Consider the following 10,984-nt stretch of genomic DNA (forward strand, 5'->3'; position numbering starts at 1 on the left):
TGACAACAGGGTCCTGGAGTTCGTAGGGCCGTCACCAGCCTGATTTCTTCTCCCAGCATACACTTGTGCATAAACAGGTGCGCACTAAATGAAGAACCTGGAGAAAGTGGGAAACACCAGAACCCATTAGAAGGCATCTTGCAACGTTTGTTTACTTGGGGTTTGAAAGTCTGGGGTCCGGAAGTGAGCAAGGAAACTAGAAACTAAGCGCCACCCCCTAGAGAGAGAAAAGCGGACCCGGAAGCCAACGGGACTACATTTCCCAGCAGCCCCCGCGCCAGAGAGGCCACTTTGGCCTCTCCGCCCTCCTACGAGGAAGCGGAGACCGGGGCGAGGCGATAGAGGCGCAGGGCAGCTTGCGCGCGCAACCGGAGCCGGGGCGCGTGACGTTTTTCCTGTGCGCCGCCTAGCGTCTCGGGAGCGCCGGTTCCTCAGCCTCGGAGCTGTGAAGGTGACAGCGGGAGGTGACTGAACTGTCTACCGTGATGCTGGGGGCACGGCGGCTGCTCAGCAAGTCGCTCCCCCCTCGGGTGTCTGTGCGTTTCAGCGGCGACACGGTGAGACCCGGCCTGGCTCCGGCCAGGGGTGTCCCCGGGTCGGGTCTCGCTGCAGTGCCTCTGCGCGCGCCATCCCTTGGCTTTGTAGTCCCTTCCGGAGAACCTCCTCATTTCCCCAGCCCGGCAGGAAGGTTGCCGCTCCGGCCTGGATGTAGAGGGAATGGGTCCCTATGGAAGGCTGACTCCCCATTCCTCCGGCTCCTTGGCTTCCCCATTTAACAGCCGGGCGACATAGTAGAAAATTTTGCAGGTGGAGAAGCGCCCTTGTCTCCTTCCTTCCTTCGCATGGCCTTATACAGTGTAAAGGTGTCATTGTCCTCATTTTACAGCTGCAGAAAAGAAGCTTTGGGGAGGATGTACGTCTCTTGAAGGCCCATCCAGCGCTCTGCTCCCTGTAGTGACTTTAAAGGGGGTGGGAGTCTGGGGTGCCCTCACCTGGGGTGCTCGCCACTTGGCCATGTGGATTCCAGACCCCACTTCTCATCAGTCTTATCTCAAGTGGGTCGCCCTCCATCACCTTTGTATCCCAGCCCCAGTGAAGTGTTTCTTTTGCATCAGTAAGCACATTCTGTTTCCAGCAGAGTTATTAATATAAGACCCCGGTCTGACCAAGCTTTGGTCCAGCAGGACGGCCAGGCAAGTGAATGGATACTTGACATTGGGCTCAGGGAGGTAGTAAGGTGCTGTGGTTCAGGTATGGGCTTTGACCATGACAGACCGGAGTTCAAATTCCAGCTAGTGCTTTTGGTTGTGTGCCCTTCCATAAGTTCTGTTTGTTCTTAGCCTCAGTTTCCTCCTCTGTAAAACAGAGGAAGTCATTCGTGTCTCAGGGTTATGAGGATGAAATGGGATTTTGGATGTCAAATACTTAGCCTAATGCCTACTAAGCAGGAAGTGCCTATTAATTGGTGGTAGCTTTGATGCTATGAAGGGTTCTGAGGCATAGGCCCTTACCATCTCTTCCGCCCAGCCCCATCTAATCAGGGGAACTGAAGAATCTGTAACCTTTGGCTTGGCCCTTCATGACCCCAGAACTGTGCTGAGCCTCCTGACTCTTTGTGTCCTCAGACAGCACCCAAGAAAACCTCATTTGGCTCGCTGAAGGATGAAGACCGGATCTTCACCAACCTGTATGGCCGCCATGACTGGAGGTGAGATGATGAGATGGTGCCCTTAGCTCTGTGGTCCTGGAGCAAGGCCTCCCCTTTAATGCCTTCCTCACTGTCCAGGCTGAAAGGTGCCCAGAGTCGGGGTGACTGGTACAAGACAAAGGAGATCTTGCTGAAGGGCCCTGACTGGATCCTGGGTGAGGTCAAGACATCCGGCTTGCGGGGCCGTGGTGGTGCTGGCTTTCCCACTGGCCTGAAGTGGAGCTTCATGAATAAGCCTTCAGATGGCAGGTGTGTGTAGGGAGGCAGAGATGGGGTTGCAGGAGAAACGTGGGGGTTGCTATGGCTTACCTGGGCCCTGGGACTGTTTCCTCTGAAACTAAAAGTGAATGAATGAGAGAACCTCACCAGAGCTTAAGTAGGTGAAAGTCAGTTCTCTCTGGTCTTCCTCAGGGATAGCAGAATCAACACAAGATTTTGACTCATGCGGACATATTGATCAATCCTGCTTTCTAATTATTTTTTTTATTTTTATTATTTTTTTAAAGATTTTATTTATTTATTCATGAGAGAGAGAGAGAGAGGGGCAGAGACATGGGCAGAGGGAGAAGCAGGCTCCATGCAGGGAACCCGATGTGGGACTCGATCCTGGGACTCCAGGATCACGCCCTGGGCCAAAGGCAGTCACTAAACCACCAGGCTGAGCCACCTAGGGATCCCCTGCCTTCTAATTATAAGGCTTTGTGCTATCTCCTGGTCTTTTTGAACTCAGTTTTATTTTTATAAGTGGATTTTCTATTTTTCAGGGATTAAGATATAGTGTTCATATAGCTCTTGGCCCTTAAATTGGTTGGCAGATAGAAAGCAAATGATAAATGTCAGCTACTTTACCTCCTTTTGACCCCAGAGGTGTGGCAGAGGTTCAGGAAGGTTCTTGGTGACCAAGAGCAGAATTTGGGCTCTTGGGAAAGCACAAGGAAACATGTGGACTGAGCAGAACAAAGACCTTTCCCGTGGTCATAGTCTCCCAAGGATGTAACAAGCAGTGAGCTTGCTGTCATTGATGGTGAGCAAGCAGAGCCCCTAGGACTGTTGGGAGGACTGCTAGAGATCGGCTATCAGAGGAGACCATCTCTGAGGCTTCCTTGGGTGGAGTGGGGTGGCATGTAGTTGAAGGCCCAGCCCTGGTGGCCCTGTAGCCTCACCAATGTGCTGGCACCCACAGGCCCAAGTATCTAGTCGTGAATGCAGACGAGGGTGAGCCGGGCACCTGCAAGGACCGGGAGATCATGCGCCACGATCCCCACAAGCTAGTGGAAGGCTGCCTAGTTGGGGGCCGGGCCATGGGCGCCCGTGCTGCCTACATCTACATCCGAGGGGAATTCTACAATGAGGCTTCCAATCTGCAGGTGGGAAAGGGGAGTGGCATCCACAGAAGGGAGGGTGCTGGGTGTGCACTCACGTGCTTGCTTACTGCCATAGTTGTTCTTAGATTTTAGCACCTGGTCTGTTTGGGGTTGAACTGAAGAGTAGTTGCCACTGCTGCATGCATTGTAAATAGGACATGGCCCCCAAAGCCTCCTCTGGGCTCTTTCTGTATGTTCCAGAGCCTCAACTTGAGAGGCTTTCAGGCCTCCATGACTCCTGGGGCAGGGTTGGCTCGCAGGTATTTTTCCTGCAGAAGGGTCAAGGGGTCATTTCAGTAATTCTGAGCTCAGTGGCGCCTGTAGTGACTGGTCCAGGGCCAGAGTCTCACTCCATTCTATTAGGCTCTTACACGAGGGATGCAGAAACAGCACCTGGGACAGCGCCTGGCACAAAGTAGCATTATGTATAAGTGTTATTGCTACATATTTAAAAATCAACCTCTACTGCAGAAGTAATATTTGCTCTTTATAAAGATAGGAAAGCACACACATACATACACACAAGAAAACCTCCCACAGATCCACTATCTGTAGGAAAGTGCTTATTAAAATCTTCATTATTTCCTCAGCCTTTCTTTTAAAAATACATGTAGTTGGAGAATTTGTTAAATGTTATTACAATTACACATTGTAAAATCCCCACCTTCCAGAGCATCCTCTGCTCATGTTCAAGAGGAGCTTTCTCCCAGACTTTTATGAACATGGGCTCCCTTGGTCTGTTCCCCTCCCCACCACACAGTGTTCTCGGGCTGGTGGGAGTGGCACCCTCACACTCTTGTCCCACAGGTGGCCATTCGAGAGGCCTACGAGGCTGGTCTGATCGGCAAGAATGCCTGTGGCTCTGGCTATGATTTTGATGTGTTTGTTGTGCGTGGGGCCGGAGCCTACATCTGTGGGGAGGAGACAGCACTCATCGAGTCCATTGAGGGCAAGCAGGGCAAGCCCCGCCTGAAGCCGCCATTCCCTGCCGACGTGGGTAAGACTCGGCCTGAACCTGAGCCTTGTGCTGTGTCCTGTGGAATCTCATCGGGCATCAGGTGCCCAGTGGCCTTTCTTAGGGAATTTCTGAGCACTTTCTGGATTTGGGGCCAGATGCTGAGTAAGGTGGTGACAGCAGTCCCTCATCCTGCCTCAGCCCCCATGTCAGACACTTGGGTCCTCTCCAGTCCTCTAGGGACTAGGGGGAGAGAGATGAAAAGGCATTGCAGTGTATGTTGGGAGTTTGGGATCCAGTCGGGGATGGGAATGACAAAAGAGTGAAGGGGGACTGGATCACAGAGCAGGACCCTGGGACAGACCCACTGCTAGGAAACCTGACCACCCTCTGGTGGCCACCAGTCCCTCATCCCATTCCTCCACAGGAGTGTTTGGCTGTCCCACAACCGTGGCCAACGTGGAGACAGTGGCTGTGTCCCCCACCATCTGCCGCCGTGGGGGTGCTTGGTTTGCCAGCTTTGGTCGTGAACGTAACTCTGGCACCAAACTGTTCAATATCTCTGGCCATGTCAACCACCCTTGCACCGTGGAGGAGGAGATGTCTGTACCCCTGAAGGAACTGATTGAAAAACATGCTGGTGAGGCCTGGGGCCAACTGGGGCAGAAGTGGGGCAGGATGTTCGTGGAGAAAGCCAGGGAGGGCCTCATGAGGCAGTGCTGGGCAGGGGCGGACAAAGGTCGTGGGCTCAGGACTAGGCAGCTATGCTGGTCCCAGCCCTGATCATCCATCCTTTGGGGAACTGACTGTGGTCCCAGGGGGTGTCACAGGTGGCTGGGACAATCTCCTTGCTGTGATCCCCGGCGGCTCATCCACACCACTGATCCCCAAGTCGGTGTGTGAGACAGTGCTGATGGATTTTGATGCGCTGGTACAAGCACAGACAGGCCTGGGCACAGCTGCTGTGATTGTCATGGATCGCTCGGTAAGGGCTGCCTATGCTCCCCACCCAGTGGTACGGTACCCCTCCCTGGGCTTCCTGAGAACTCTTGCCAGCTCTTGGATCCCAGGTCCTGTGGCCAGAGGGAATGCCTGTTGGGGTCTGGGCAGTGCCAGTGGATAGGGGGAGTGGAGGAGGTGGCCAGAAGATTGCTGGAATCAGGGTGTGCTACTAAAGGTCTGAGGCTCCGGCCTAGGAGCCTGCTCATTCTCTTGTCACCCCAGACAGATATTGTGAAAGCCATTGCCCGCCTTATTGAGTTCTACAAGCACGAGAGCTGTGGCCAGTGTACTCCATGCCGCGAGGGTAAGCTCCCTGGGCAGGGTGGGGACTTCTTCTCTGGCTCGCCTAGGCCTGGGTCAGGCACGGGGCAAAGGTTGGGTGGGCTCTGGACACTGAATGTATAGCTGCTGCTTCCCAGCCAGCTGTAGTTTCTCTTGGCCTTGCCCTTCCCATGGCCTACAGCCTTGGAGTGCTATTCCCTACACCCTGGCTGGAGATCATTGGGCTCTCTCTTACTGCCATGGCTGCAGGTGTGGACTGGATGAACAAGGTGATGGCCCGCTTTGTGAGGGGGGATGCCCGGCCAGCCGAGATCGACTCCCTTTGGGAGATCAGCAAACAGATAGAGGGCCATACCATTTGTGCCCTGGGCGATGGAGCCGCCTGGCCTGTGCAGGTACTCATTGCCCTGCTTGTGGGCACTGGGGTGGGGGGGTGCTGAGATATTCAGCTCTGCTTCATGGTGTCTCCTACCTGCCTCTAGGGCCTGATCCGCCATTTTCGGCCAGAGCTTGAGGAACGAATGCAGAGGTTTGCCCAGCAGCACCAGGCCAGGCAAGCTACCTCCTGAGCTCGATGCCCTGCACCGAAGTCCATCTGTCCAGATGGCTGGACAATAAAGCATGTGCTGCCCACTCTCCTGATGCATCTGTTCTGTGGCCTTGCTGTTCACTTTGCCACTGTAGCCCATGACTCATGGCGGTCTGTTTACCAGACAGGATTAGAGGCTTCCCATACCCTACTTGGACCCCACTTGATGGAAGGATAGGTCAGCTCAGGGTCATGTCATGAATCCACACCTTGGCTTCCTGTGAGTCGGTCTGTCCCAGACCATCTTGAGCACCCATCCCTCAGTGCAGCTAGCAGGGGCAGGTACAGGGGCCTTTCCCAGTATGGCGAGGGGAAGGCAGTGGCCTGGGGTTCAGACCTGGACCTGGCCCAGTGGGGGCCTCTCGAGGATGGGAGCAAGAACGGGGCCCAGTCTGCACAGGGCAGAGGTGATGGGCAGGGAAAAGAACAGGCTCTGTTTGGTCTGATTTGAAGGTTTATTCTTGCTTTATGGTAGGCAGGGGGGTGAATCTGAAAGGGGGATAAGAAAGCAAACAATTTGATGTGGGGCTGGGCACGGTGGGTGGGGCAGCTCCAGGTCCTCCCAGCTCTATGGGTCAGTTTGGGGGAGGGTGGTAGGCAGGAACAGGCTGGGTACCACTTCTAGTCGCTGAGCTGGAGGGGCGCACCGTCCAGCGGGTGCCACAGCTCCAGTCGGCAGTCACTGCGGCCCAGGCATTCACACCAGTGTTGCTGACATTCCCCACCGGCCTGGCTACTCAGCTGGACCCCACCTGGTTGGGGGACAGAAGTCAGGAGCCATGTGGGAGCCCATTGGGCCCCTCCCCCCGCTTCCTCACATTCTCACCAATGAAGTCGTCAGCTGTACCCAGGTCATAGTCCCATACAGACACCAGTAGTGTCTTCTGGGCCAGCTCCTCCCTTGGGCCTGCATAGAAGAATTCCTGCAGGGAAGGGGGCAGAAAGGCAGGAAGGAAGGGGCCTTGAGTCCTTTATAGACTCAGAAACAGGTGAGTTGCTCAGGTTAGAGGGGGCCTATGCTTTCTGGCTGAGAGAACATTGACCTCCCTAACCCTGGAAGACTGCCTCCACCTGGCCTTGGCCTACCTCATTGAACTCAGGGTTCAGGGTCTTCTTCCTAACACTGGTCTTGTATTTAGATCTCTTCCCCACATTTGGATGCAGGAAACTGGTTGGGAAGGATGGGATCAGGTTAGGTGTGGCCCCGGAGAAGGGCTCTAGGGAACCCCCACTGTCCACCTGCCCTTCCACCCACTTATACTCACAGGCGAACAAAGGGGTCCGAATAGCCATTGGCATCCATGGGGGCAAGGTGGGCGCAACGCAGCACACCTACCAGCAAGCCGCCCTGCTGAGAGCTGTAGCACAGTGATAGCAGGATGCGCCCCCGCTCCTCCCCTGCCGCCTCCACCTCATCCTGCAGGGTAGGCTGTGGTCAGCCAGGTGCAACCACAAGCCTGCATACCCACCAGTGTCAGCCTGAATGTAACAACTCAAGAAATCAGGGGCCAACAATTTAATGTCATGATTCAGTTTCCAAAAATAGTCACTGGCCTGGTGCCCTGGAAGGGAGCTTCCAGATCCACGCTGTACCCTCCAGGGCCTGTGAAGGGGAGGGGCTTGCTCAGGCCATATTACTGGTGAGGTCAGGCCATCTTTGTCACTGAGGGGAAGGGCGCTGGAGTCTGAGTGGCACAAACATGCTAAGAGCTTCCTAGATGACCTCTTACCACCCTCTTCACCCCCCACCACCCAGGGGACCAGATTCTGAATGTCCTTTGCCACCCTCAGCCCCTGGTGAGGTCTTGGGGAGGATGCCCGGGAAAAATGTGTTTCTCCCATACTTAAGGTAGGATTCAGTTCAGATAAAGCCCAACCACCTTGCTTACATTTTCTCAGTAAGGGAGTATTCCATAAACACCTGCCATGCACAGTGATGCTTCAGTGTGTGGGGTCTCGGACAGGAAGTGTGTGTCTCAGAGTGCCTGCCCCACCTGGGTGGGACTTGCCAGCCTGGCCTTGGCTAATTGGCAGGTGCAGCAACTTGCAGCCCCACCAGGGGGCAGGGCAGCAGCACCTGGCCCTAACCACCTAGAGGAGCTGGAGAGGGCCTGCCCTGAGCCTTGCAGGGCCCTCACTCCGCTGAGCTGGGGGTGGGGGGGGGGGGGTTCTGGCCATGCCTTTGGTCTTTGGCATGGAGCCTCTTGCAGTCATCTCTGCCTCTTGTAGCCCCTGTGTAGGGATACAAGCCCCAGGAGTGGTACCTACAATGCTTAGGGGTCAACCTAGAAGCCAGAGAGCCCCATCTGCTGTCCATTCTCTCCTGGACCTTGACCTGCCCTCCCAACTTGGGCCACAGACAGAACCCACCAGTTGCAGCCTCTGCTTCTACGTGGCCTATGTCTCTGCCTCCTGAGGGCTCTGCTTGTCCCAGTGCCCAGTGGCTGCTCTCAGTTGCCCTAGCCAGGGAGTCTCCCCGTCCAGGCACTGGGGTCTGCCTGTTCCCAGGGCATATGAATGCTAGGGCCTGTGAAGGAGATGGCTTCTCAGTGTCCCCAGGCCCACTTGGGCCTCGATCTACCCCCTCAGCCCACCTGAGGCCCTTCCTGATGCACATCTGTCTGGGCTCCCAGGTTGACCCCCCCCCCCAATCCCTGCTTGGTCCCACCGCCCTACCCACCTCCTCATACAGAGACATGCCACGGGCTGTGTCCAGGCTCTTGGGCCTCTTGGTCTGAAAGAGCAAAGAGCCTGGTCAACTTGGCCAGATATTGCCCAGAGTACCCCCCCAACCCCGTTCCCTTTCCAGCTTCCCCACCACAGGATCCTAGTCCCTATACCCCAACCTGTACCAGCCCCACTCACCAGCTTCCGCTTCTCCAGACACACATCAAAGCTCCTGGCTCGGTTGGGCACCAGCTTCCTCAGGGGTACCCGCAGCTCCCCCAGGGGAGGCGCCCGCCGCCGTCGCCGCAGCCGTGGGTCCTCACACACACACAGCCTGGTAGCCACTCAGGTCAGACCTAGCCAGGTCAGCTTCCCCCCACCCCCTACCTCATCCTTGCCCCCTTGTGGCCCAGGCCCATTCCTCACCGCAGAGTCTTCCGCCCAGCATCCTGGCAGGTAAAGCCATGATAGGTGAGTGTCTCCTCCCAGACAGGGCCCCTTGTGCCCCGAACTGTGCGGGTCCGAAGCTGGCTGGCCTGGGGGCCAGGTAGAATGCTGGATTAGGGCCTCCTTGGGCCTGGGGCCCCACCCCAGCCCCCCTCCCTGGTAGGCCTCCAGTTGCACAAGCCAGTGATGGGGAGCTCCATGCCTGATGTCTAGGCTTTGTCGGGAGGGACACAGCAGGGCCAGATGGGCATTCTAGGCTGGGGTGTGGCCAGGGGGCACCAGTAGGGGCCTGGGTCTCACCCTTACCTTGCTGGTCCCTGGCAGCAGATTGGCTTTGACATAGGTGTCCACAGAGCCTGAGGCCGGTGGCTTGAGCCCCTGAGAAAAGAATGAATGTGGGATAGGCCTGTGGCCCAGGCTCTTGGCCCATAGACCCCTGCCCCCATCCTCACCTTGGCACGGTGAGCCGTGCAGTGCAGGGCGCTGTTGTCCGCATCAAAAAGAAGCGTGAACTCGAGGGTTCCCAGGGCAGCTAATGGCAGGTAGCAGGCAGGGTCAGCTCCTACCTCAACCCCACCCTACCCCCCAAATGGCACCATGCCTCCTGCCCAGCTCCTCCTGGGTCGGATGCCTGGGTTGCCTCAAACCCTATCCCTGGGGAGCTAGGCCAGGAGTGCTCCCCTTGTTCCCTGCCCCCACTCACTGCTGTCGTCTGAATCTCCTTCCGGCTCTGGGTCAGGCTGCAGCTGGGGTGAAGAGTGTATGGCAGGGGTCACTGCAGGGTGTGGGTCTAGGGTGGGCAGGCTGTGCTTAGTAAAGGGGTAGAAATGTGGGAAATAGTCGGAAATGAGGTGGATGGGCCGGATAGGGCCGGGGCTCACATCAATGGCCATGTGCTCCTGCATGCTGACCCGTGGTGGCCGCCCCCGGCTCACTGCCACCATGCCTGCCATGGGGGCTTGGGCATGGGGGAAGGGACTCAGAGGAGCCCCTGCGGACTGGAGACAGGGGGAATGCAGCGGGCCAAGGAACCTGAGTGGAGAGGCATCCCCGAGGGTTCTGAGTGGGGTCTGGAATGGCAGCCAGGACCTGAGGACAAAGTGCAGGATCAGAGTAGGTGGGGCAGGGGAGAAGTGGGGGCTATGGCCCGAAGGGGGACCCCAGTCTGCTGGCAGTTAGGCCGGCAGCTACTCACCACTCTGTGAGCTCCTCCACCTGCTTTGGTTCGCGGAGTATAAGCCAGACTGAGGTGCCCGTTTAGAGCAAGAGGGTGAGCAAAGGGCCTCCCAGAGCTGGTGGGGAAGCGGGGGGGGGGGGGGGGGGGGGGGGGGGGGGGGGGGGGAAGGGGCGGGGCTCCGAGCTCATCTCCAGGGCTCGGGTGGCTGGCACCTCTCTGCCCTCAACCCCTAGGTTCCCTTTAGTGCAGGGGCTCAGCCTCCCACCTCCCTCACCCTGTTTCACACACTGTCACGGTTATTTTTACCATCATCATGCGCCCTGCTCCCAGGTGAGGAGTCTGGAGGGCCAGTGGTGACACGGGGTGTGAAGTGTGAGGGTGGTGGGAGGGGCCCATGAAGGAAGGTGTAGGTGAGGCAGGAGGGGTGCAGGGGGAGGGAGCACGCGGTGTGGGGGACACTTCAGGAGGTGTAGAGGGGGTGTGTGGGAGGTGAGGTGACAGGGCTCCTGTGGAGTGGGGAAGGGCGCCCAGGGAGAGGACTCCAAGGGGAGGGCATCTGTAGCCTGGGCCTCTTGCAGCTCAAGCTTTTTCAAACAGGAATCACATCACTTCAACACCCTGTGCTGCTTTCCCAGCCTGGAACAAAATCCTAACCTACCACTGAAGCGGGTTCCCTTGACACCCCAGGGTGGCCCCTGAGTGAGGGGGGCCCCTCCCCACCCCCACACTGCTAATCTTGTGTCCTTGAACACCCCAACCTTTGCACATGTGCTACTCTTTCTGCCCCAACTTC

At 57.0% G+C, this 10,984-nt stretch overlaps 2 protein-coding genes across 3 annotated transcripts; one reads left to right on the plus strand and one right to left on the minus strand.

Moving 5' to 3' along the window:
- Positions 1-314: 314 nt before the first annotated feature.
- Positions 315-5,953, plus strand: NDUFV1 (NADH:ubiquinone oxidoreductase core subunit V1). The gene is made up of 10 exons (XM_026004270.2): positions 315-557; positions 1,626-1,708; positions 1,787-1,957; positions 2,892-3,075; positions 3,880-4,069; positions 4,455-4,667; positions 4,846-5,012; positions 5,252-5,333; positions 5,561-5,706; positions 5,794-5,953. The coding sequence occupies exons 1-10, from the start codon at positions 486-488 to the stop codon at positions 5,878-5,880; spliced, it is 1,395 nt and encodes a 464-aa protein (XP_025860055.1). The 5' UTR covers positions 315-485; the 3' UTR covers positions 5,881-5,953.
- Positions 5,954-6,336: 383 nt separating this feature from the next.
- Positions 6,337-10,315, minus strand: LOC112924172 (double C2-like domain-containing protein gamma). 2 transcript variants are annotated; one of them, XM_026004269.2, is made up of 11 exons: positions 10,210-10,315; positions 9,718-10,103; positions 9,467-9,546; positions 9,321-9,392; positions 8,994-9,103; positions 8,766-8,901; positions 8,581-8,634; positions 7,166-7,317; positions 6,987-7,068; positions 6,727-6,823; positions 6,337-6,652 (listed from the first exon to the last, which is right to left on the minus strand). In XM_026004269.2, the coding sequence occupies exons 2-11, from the start codon at positions 9,965-9,967 to the stop codon at positions 6,522-6,524; spliced, it is 1,164 nt and encodes a 387-aa protein (XP_025860054.1). In that variant the 5' UTR covers positions 9,968-10,103; positions 10,210-10,315; the 3' UTR covers positions 6,337-6,521. The 2 variants fall into 2 exon arrangements, with proteins under 2 accessions (XP_025860054.1, XP_072614614.1); XM_072758513.1 differs by lacking the exon at positions 10,210-10,315 and having other exon boundaries at positions 9,718-10,178.
- Between the last annotated feature and the right edge of the window lie 669 nt (positions 10,316-10,984).

This window comes from Vulpes vulpes, chromosome 5, assembly GCF_048418805.1.
Source record: "Vulpes vulpes isolate BD-2025 chromosome 5, VulVul3, whole genome shotgun sequence".
NCBI classification, from domain to species: domain Eukaryota; kingdom Metazoa; phylum Chordata; class Mammalia; order Carnivora; family Canidae; genus Vulpes; species Vulpes vulpes.

Coding starts and splice junctions, on each gene's coding strand:
- LOC112924172 (XM_026004269.2), bottom strand. CDS start 9,967: ATGGCAGGCATGGTGGCAGTGAGCCGGGGGCGGCCACCACGGGTCAGC. Junction 8,902..8,993: donor GCTGGGCGGAAGACTCTGCG/GTGAGGAATGGG, acceptor AGTGGCTACCAG/GCTGTGTGTGTGTGAGGACC. Junction 7,069..7,165: donor TCGGACCCCTTTGTTCGCCT/GTGAGTATAAGT, acceptor CTTCCCAACCAG/TTTCCTGCATCCAAATGTGG.
- NDUFV1 (XM_026004270.2), top strand. CDS start 486: ATGCTGGGGGCACGGCGGCTGCTCAGCAAGTCGCTCCCCCCTCGGGTG. Junction 558..1,625: donor TGCGTTTCAGCGGCGACACG/GTGAGACCCGGC, acceptor TTGTGTCCTCAG/ACAGCACCCAAGAAAACCTC. Junction 1,958..2,891: donor AATAAGCCTTCAGATGGCAG/GTGTGTGTAGGG, acceptor TGGCACCCACAG/GCCCAAGTATCTAGTCGTGA.